We start from the raw sequence: 8781 nt of genomic DNA, 5'->3' as shown, positions 1-8781 counted from the left end.
CGTTAACATTCTTGAAGACATCAGCTATATGCACAGAATAGTCTTGATGTATGCCTTCGTACCGAGGCTATTCAGCCTCAGTCCCCACCCCTATGAAACTTTCTTCGTAGACCTTAAATACGTTAAAAACCTTGAAGACGTCAGCTATATGCACACAATAGTCCTGATGTATGCTTGCACATGTTGTAATGCATGCGACCAAGGCACATGGAATGTTTAAAATTTTCCACACTCGCATGTTTTGTTCCTAAGGTCGACGTTGAAATGACGGGTAGGTCGACACTCATTATGATTCATAGTTTCCTCCACCAGGAAGCAGAAACTTAGACGATCAAATTGTCGGACGTTATGAGTACTTGCTTTGGCAGCCTCCTCTTCAATCCCTTTCATGCAACTTTTGGTATACCGTTGTCCAGAACCCGATTTTTTTGTCCATTCATGACCTCTTCTCTCAAATAATTCACCCATCCGAAAGTATGTTGACCCGACCAATGTGTAACAGGTAGATTACGAGTGGCCTTCAAAGTCGAATTCATTGACTCTGCCAGGTTGGTAGTCATCTGACCCCACCGTTGCCCTCTATCCAAAGCTCTACACCATTTCTCTATTGGAATATTTTCTACCCAATTGAATGCATCCATGTTTGACATACGTATCACCCCCCTATAGTAGTTGTATGTTGACTCAGTCAATGCATAACCTGTATGTGAAAATAAAAGTATTACTTAAACACAATATTTATAAACAACAGTATCATGTATAAATATACCCTTATATGTAGAGATTTACCCATGTTAACGACTTTTTTGCGAAGCTCTTTGTCTCTTATCTCTCGCATAAAGTTTTGGGTAATATGTCTAATACAATAGACATGGGAAGATTGTGGGTATTGCCACCCATTTTCTGGGTTATCATATGCACTTTTTATGGACACGTGTTTGTCTGATATTAGATAGATGTTTGGTTGCGGCGTAACATGCATTCTTAGGTTCCTTAGAAAAAAAATCCATGCATCACCTGTCTCACCCTCAACCAATGCAAAAGCTATTGGAAAGATGTTCCTGTTCCCATATTGTGCAACAGCTAGTAACAAAGTGCCCTTGTATTTACGATACAACCATGTCCCATTAACTTGAACAACATATTTGTAGTATTCAAAACCCTTGATACATGGTTGGAATGCCCAAAAGAGACAATGGAAAATTCTACAACCATCAATTTGTGTCCCGTCATCTGATATTGCTGGTAGTGTCTCTAGTTCTATTACAACACTTGGAAAATAATGTTTCATGACCAACAACCATTGAGGAAGGTCATTGTAGGATGTCTCCCAATTACCATAGGTTGATGCTATTGCCTTGTTCTTTGCAATCCATGCTTTTTTGTAAGAAATCATGTAGTTGAATTTCTCACAATATGAGCAATGATGTGTTTAACCTTCAACGAGACATCCTCTTGAATGAGACGTTTGATGTTGTTGATCGGTCACCATTTCTACCTAGTTTTGTTATGAATTTGGCACAAGATCATCAAGTTTGGTAAAACTTTGAGTTGTTTATTAAGAGTTTTCATTGATTTCCCTTTATTTTGTTAATTAGCTTGCATTATGTTATTTATTTTATAATCATGTCTTTTTAGATGCTTTTGATCTCTCTACTTGGTGGTTGTAGGTTAATTTTGGATCAGATGGAAATTTCACAAGTGTTGGTGTAAAAGAAGCTGAAAATCGTGACAAGCGTGTAGTATTTTGATCATAACAAGAGCTTCGTAACTTGGAATGACGCGGTTCCAGTGGCAAAATTTCGCTAACAAAAAGGGCTACAACTTTGATGTTGAAGTCAAAGCCAAATTATGAAGTCAGAGGCTGACACGGGATGCCCGTGTCAGATGACACGGCCGTGTCAGACCTTCTGAAGAACTCTCCCCAAAGTGGCAGAAGCTGACACGGTCTGCCCGTGTCAAGTGACACGGCCGTGTCAGCTGTGCGGGACAGAAATTCTGATTTTTCTGTTTTGTTATTTTTAAAGTACCAGGGGCATTTTGGGTGTTTTGTCTGGGACCTGAAAACCTAAAACAGATTAAAAGTGATTTTGAGACAAGAGAGAATCACTTTTTGCAGAATACGATAGAATTCCAGAGAGAGGATAAGATAGCTTCATCAAGGGTTTCGGAGACGGAGAGATTCAACGGTGGACACCATTGAAGATCAAAGTTCCCAATCATCTTTGTAATGTCTAAACTCTTTGATTTGTGTTTCTTGAATATTATGAGAGGCTAAACCCCCCAATGCTAGGGGGTGTCCCTGATTTAATTCGTATTCCATTAATCAAATGTTCGTATTGTACAATTCGATTGTATAAGGTTTCCAATGATGTCTTTATCAGATCAATAAGGATTGTTCTATGGTTAACAATTTGTAGGACTACGATTGTTAAGGTTTGTATACAATTGAACCGTATAGTTATCACCTAGGACTAGGGATACCGTATGGTTATTTAGAAATTCTTGATTAATCAAAGATTTGGTTTTCTCCTATGTCTCTAAGGACTTAGGTAATAGGATTATAAACCAAAAGGTTTTCTCTAAGGACTTAGGGAAAACATCCTTAAGAATAAATAATTGAATTGTATGAACTTGTTAAAGAGATCTTAATCCAGAGGAGTTATAAAGTAAATCACACACCTTACCTTGGCATTTTTCTCATATTATAAAAAGTTCAATTTTAATTTTAGCTTATTTGTATTATTTCAACTTATTTCATTGATAAGCGAAAGCACCCCTATGCTCTTTTGTTTAATTGACTCATTACAATAACTTATATTTCCTACGCAATCCTCGAGATGGATACTTGGGGTAAACTCATTATAACTACATCGGTAAAAATAGTACACTTGCTATTTTTCCGATCAGCTGTCACTGATGATGTTTGAGTTTAGTTTCCGATGATCCTGAGTAATTGCAGACGAAATGCACGTGTGCAGTCCACTTACCGTGCTAATCACCCAGGTACCACTTTTTTTCCCCAATGAAGCTCTACATCGGAACGTGCAATCCTCATTGGAACACTTGATTATATATCTTTTAGTATCAGACTTATAAACTTCATAATTAAGAGAGTGTTTGATGTGATACTGAGCAATAGCAAAGACACACTCCTCCTTATTTGCGAATCTCATGCCAAGCAAACCACCCTCTATTTGCATTGGTTCTGGTGTTTAAAAAATTGAACCATCCTCTATGTCATCTAAGGTAACATTTCTCATGTGAAGTGGGGGATTATACAAATCCATAGAAACCTCTTGTTTCCCCACATGCATTTCATCACCTGAATCTCCTCTGTCACCACTAAAAAGATTTTGAGTATTTACATACCTGGCCTCTTCATCCTCGCTGTTGTCTCCAACGTCTTCGTTTGGAAATAATGGCTCATTTTGTGTTATGGGTGGTGGTGACGTTGGAATGATAGACTCATGAATCATAAAATTTTGCATTTGAGATTCTTGTTGAGCCTCTAGAATACATGCATATAGTTCAATCACATCTGAACAATTATACGTTGTGTGGCATTGGAACATAGACCGAACATTGTTGTCATTTTCGATCTTCGTGGTTGTATACGACATACTACCGTCAACCGGACTGAAGAATGGATAACAATAAAATACGTCTATTACAATCATTTAAAGTTTATTTTCGATACAGTTTTTGAGATGATAAAAATTAGAGTTGGGACTAAGTTTGAATGTTTGTGACTCTGTATTTTGAAATACGACCCCAACATTGATGTCGGAAAAAATTAGACCGTTATAGTGGACTTGAACATTAAAACTATTTTGAGACATTTTGTTCTAGTGTCACAATAACTGACTAGTTAGAGCTTAATATACACCATGGAAAATACTTGAACCATGCATGTGATCTTCCACGTGTCCACGTGGAAAGTATGATTTTCCCCTCTTCGGCATGTGACCGCCGTTTGAGATGGAGGTCATATGAAGGACGTGGCCGCCATTTGAAATGGAGGACACTGGTTGCATGTGACCGCCGTTTTGAATGGAGTGCACATGCATGACTTGTCAAATCCAACACAGTATAAATGCATAGATGCTGCATGCAACCAATTACACAATATATCTCCATATGGCTCTCTTTGTTGGAGTGGTGCATGTTATTACTCCGAACTGTTCAAAAAATATTGTTTCCGGTAATACTTTATCTGATCCGATATCAGTACGGTTGATGGATTCGTTCAACTTTTCTGATATTAAATCTCAGATATATCATGTCACTGCAATTGATAGAGAAATTGTTGAAATTTCCTACAGAAAACCCTACTTGAATTCAAATGGGATGTTGTTATATTCAGAGATGAAGATATGCACATAAGAAGACATTCGTGAAATGTTTCCGAATTTTTTATTTTTTATTAACATAGGTCCTATGGAATTGTATGTAAGATTTCGTAGAACAGTTGGAGAAATTTTATCATTGTGTAAAAATCCTAATGAATGTACACAGTGAAACCAATTTATTTAATATTATCACTGCACCAACTACCCACCAATTTCCTATAAATAGGGGTAGCTCATATGTCATTTTCACAATCCTCCTCTCATAAAATCTCTACTTTCTTACAATTTCTATTTACTCAAATTTTATCACAAGTTAGCATGTCTTTCTTTTGGTATGGTGAAAAACATAGAGGAACACCTGAAAATGTTGCGGTAATTATTTAAATATATTTATGTTTGTATCGTATTTTTTTTAAGCAAAATGGAAATCAATTAAGAGCACTAGGGGTGCTACAACCCAAACATACAACAAATACAACAAAAAGGGGAACAACCCCCACAATCCATCAACAAAAAACTAGCCTAGGGTCCTTGCACCAATCCTCCCAAGAACCATTAACAAACCCTTTATAAAAAACTAACAACCAATCCCACGAGAGCAATTTGATCCTACCCAAAACATCACAAGACGACAACGCAAGATTATTAAAAATTAAATCATTCCTACATTTCCACATAACCCAACAAAAAACCAAACCAAAGAACCAACCCAAGTCCAAAGTGAACGCCGCTTTACAAGAGACCTCTAACCAAAGCAAGTGATCAACAATTGTAGTAGAAGAAATATCATTAGACAACCGGAGCCAATCTCTAAACCGATCCCACCACAAGGAAAAAATTCTACAACCAAAAAAGAGATGGTCTATATCCTCAAAAGCATCAACACACAACGGGCAAAGCGTCGTACCGGTGGAACCTAACACATCACGCTTAAATAACTCCATCTTCGTTGGAAGCCTATTCCAAATTAGCCTCCAACCAAAAATGTGAATCTTACTCGGAACTTTTGATTTCCATAAAAGAGAAAGAGCCAAAGATGTAGAATGATTTAAAATAGGCTCCGAAAGTAAATTCAAACATAACGCCTTATAAGCATTACTTACCGAAAAACCGGAAGCGTCCCTCCACCAAACAAAACTATCAATGACATCACCACGGGGATAAACCGAAAGAAGAAGATTCCATAAATACTCCAATTGATCCGCGGCTGCCCCGACAAGTGACACGCCCGAAAAAAGATGTTTCCACTCCCACACATCATCATTCCAATCGCCTAAGTCCGCCACTTTACAATGAATGTCTTCCACCAAGAGAAAAAGCTCCGGAAAAAGAGAGCTAAAAGGAGTAACTCCCAACCAAGGATCAAGCCAAAATTCCAAAAAATTACCCGATCCAAGCTTGCAAGAAATCGAATTTTTGAACCAATTCGTTGTGTTGTTCGAGGATAGCTCTCCAACGGCACAAAGATCCCTCCACCAAAGAGAAACCTTACTCCTAGAATTGAAGGAAGGTTCTCTTAGCATTGCTCTTTTAATATCTCCATACCTACAAGAAAGAAAGTTAGTCCATAAAGAATTTTCACCATTCAAAATCCGCCATTTCCACTTGCTCAAAAGGGCCAAATTAAATCTCCCACAATGTTTCACCCCGAGCCCTCCATCTATCTTCGGTCTACACACCTTCTCCCAACAAATCCAATTTATCTTTTTCTTCTCCTCACTACTCCCCCAAAGAAAAGATCGTTGGATAGATATTAACTCTTTAATAATAGCCTTCGGAGCCTTGTAGAAAGAGAACAAAAAAATGGGGATGCTCGACAAGACAGAATTTAATAAAACCACTCTCCCTCCTATAGAAATATGCTTGTGATGCCACCCTCCAAGTCTTCTTTTGAGTTTAGACACAATTGGTCTCCAAACCGCACACCTCCTCGGATTAACACCCACCGGAATACCAAGGAACACAAAAGAAGAAGAACCAATGTCACAACAAAGAAAAGAGGACGCCGCTTGGATAAACTCCGACTCAAGATTAACTCCAAAAAGTCTACTTTTAGCTAAATTCACTTTGAGACCCGAAGCAAGTTCAAAACCCCTAAGGATGGCTTTAAGAGACCATAAATTATTCCACGAATCCTCGCCAATAATAACGGTGTCATCCGCAAATTGGAGAATCTCCAAACTCGAATTAGCATCCAAAGAAAAACCTTTAAACTCACCCAACGACGCCGCCACTTTAACCATACCCGCTAAACCTTCCGCCACCAAAAGAAAAAGGAAAGGAGAAAGGGGATCTCCTTGCCGTAAACCCCGAGTCACAACAAAATCGCCGGTAGGACTACCATTAACAAGAATGGACATAGAACTATTAAAAATTAGAGCTTCGATCCACCTCCTCCACCTAAGACCAAAACCCATTCTCCGAAGCATGTATCTAAGAAAGTCCCACGACACACAATCATAGGCTTTTTCAAAATCCACTTTAACCATCATACAACTCTTTTTAAATCTCTTCGAATAATCAAGTAACTCGTTCAAAACAAGAACCCTATCCAACATGTTTCTTCCTGAAATAAAAGCGTATTGACTTCTAGAAACTAGCTTATCCACAACAAGCTTTAATCTCGAAGCTAACAACTTCGCCAAAATCCTATACATGCTAGATACGAGACAAATTGGATGATAATCATCTAAAGACTTCGGATTATCAACCTTAGGAATCAAGGAAAGGAAAGAAGCGGTTACCGCTTTGGGAAGAGCGGCATGAAGATGAAACTCCTTAATAAACTCCACAATCTCATTCTTTAAAAAAGGCCAACAAGATTTGTAAAAACCCATGGTGTAACCGTCCGGACCCGGACTTTTGTCTCCATCACAATTCCAAATAACCTCCCTAATCTCCTCATCCGAAAAAGGAGATTCCAAAGATGATGCTTCCTCTTCCGACAACATATTCACATGAATACCACTCAAAAGCGGTCTAACACCCATTGGTTCCAAAAATCTCTTCTCAAAGTGGCTCTTTATCTCTTCTTTAATTTCATCCACTTTATCAATCCAACCCCTTGAAGAATGTAACCCCAAAATCGAATTCCTCCTATTCTGCAACTTAACCACCTTATGAAAAAAATTTGAATTTGAATCTCCCTCTTCAAGCCACAAAACCCTCGCTTTTTGCCGAAGAATCCCTTCCTTCCTTCGCATCACATCCCACACCTTAGAAGAAGCCGCCAATCTCTTCGAAGCCAATTCCCCCAAACTCAAAGAACCCCCCTCCGCCGCTTCTAGATCAAGACAATTCAAATCATCCACCGCCTCTTCGACCTCTAAATTAATGAAACCAAACACCTCTTTGTTCCACTTCCTCATCACCCCCCTAAACATCTTCAATTTCTCTTTAAAAACAAAAATCGCCTTCCCATGAACAATAATCTCCTTCCACTTAGTTTCCGCAAAAGAGAAAAAATCTTCATGTTTGGTCCAACAAGAGAAAAACTTAAAGGGTTTTGGACCCCAATTCAAACCATCCGCTTTAAGCCAAATCGGACAATGATCCAAAAGATCTCTAGTGCCCACCACTTGCCCCCCACATTCCACGCCTCCATCAAACTCTCCGAAAGCAAAAAGCGATCTAAACGACTCATCGCACTCCCATCCACACTAAACCAAGTGAATTTCTTTCCAATAATAGACGGATCCGCCAACTCCATTTTCTCAATGAACAAGTTAAACACCTCCATCTCCCGTTTATTGACCACCCCTCTAGCACTCTTACGCTCCTCTTCAACACGGATAGCATTGAAGTCACCACCTAACAACCAATCCCCGGACGGAAATCTCACTTTGCATCCCTCTAAAGCCTTCCACATAGCCTTCTTCTTAACAAAGAAACACGACGAATACACATTCACAATATACACCAATCTATCATTCCAAATACCACTAACACCCACAAAGCCCTCCCCTTCAAAACTAAAATGAGGATAGAAAACACCTTTTTTCCACAAGATAATGAGGCCTCCTGAATTCCCAACAGATGCTTTAAAATACCATTCAACATCAGTTCCACCCCACAATTCAAAAATAATTCTGTCCGAACAATGCGTCAATTTAGTTTCCTGAAGCAAGCAAAAATCAAAACTCTCTTTGCGAATTAACGAACTTAGCAATTTCCTTTTCAAAGGACTGCCCACCCCACGTATATTATAGGATACTATATTCATTGAGAACCACCTGTGTGCACATCCTTCTGGTCCTTTGAAACTAAGTCCTGATCCTCCATAAGCATGATAGAATCAATCATACATTTCTTCAACTCCCCACCTTCAACACCAAAACAAACAGCTTTGTCCCATAACTTGTGTGCTATAGCCTCCCTCTCGTTAACTTTAAACCTAACATTGCCCCTGATCACATCCTCATCAGGAATA

At 38.8% G+C, this 8781-nt stretch overlaps 2 protein-coding genes across 2 annotated transcripts; both read right to left on the bottom strand.

The window, feature by feature from the left end:
* Positions 1–328: 328 nt before the first annotated feature.
* On the bottom strand, positions 329–3672 carry LOC131625095 (uncharacterized). Its single transcript, XM_058895995.1, has 2 exons — positions 790–3672; positions 329–700 (listed from the first exon to the last, which is right to left on the bottom strand). The coding sequence occupies exons 1-2, from the start codon at positions 1394–1396 to the stop codon at positions 387–389; spliced, it is 921 nt and encodes a 306-aa protein (XP_058751978.1). The 5' UTR covers positions 1397–3672; the 3' UTR covers positions 329–386.
* Positions 3673–7869: 4197 nt separating this feature from the next.
* On the bottom strand, positions 7870–8574 carry LOC131598480 (uncharacterized). Its single transcript, XM_058871078.1, has one exon. The coding sequence runs from the start codon at positions 8572–8574 to the stop codon at positions 7870–7872; it is 705 nt and encodes a 234-aa protein (XP_058727061.1).
* Between the last annotated feature and the right edge of the window lie 207 nt (positions 8575–8781).

Source organism: Vicia villosa, linkage group LG1 (genome assembly GCF_029867415.1).
Source record: "Vicia villosa cultivar HV-30 ecotype Madison, WI linkage group LG1, Vvil1.0, whole genome shotgun sequence".
In the NCBI taxonomy this organism is placed as follows: Eukaryota; Viridiplantae; Streptophyta; class Magnoliopsida; order Fabales; family Fabaceae; genus Vicia; species Vicia villosa.
Note: the sequence above shows the minus strand (reverse complement) of the source record. Positions and strands in the feature narration are given on the sequence as shown.

What these genes read in the sequence shown, in the direction of transcription:
- LOC131625095 (XM_058895995.1), bottom strand. Translation starts at nt 1,396, where the DNA reads ATGATTTCTTACAAAAAAGCATGGATTGCAAAGAACAAGGCAATAGCA. An exon ending in CAAAAAAGTCGTTAACATGG is followed by an intron (nt 701 to 789) that starts GTAAATCTCTAC and finishes TTTCACATACAG; the next exon opens with GTTATGCATTGACTGAGTCA.
- LOC131598480 (XM_058871078.1), bottom strand. Translation starts at nt 8,574, where the DNA reads ATGAATATAGTATCCTATAATATACGTGGGGTGGGCAGTCCTTTGAAA.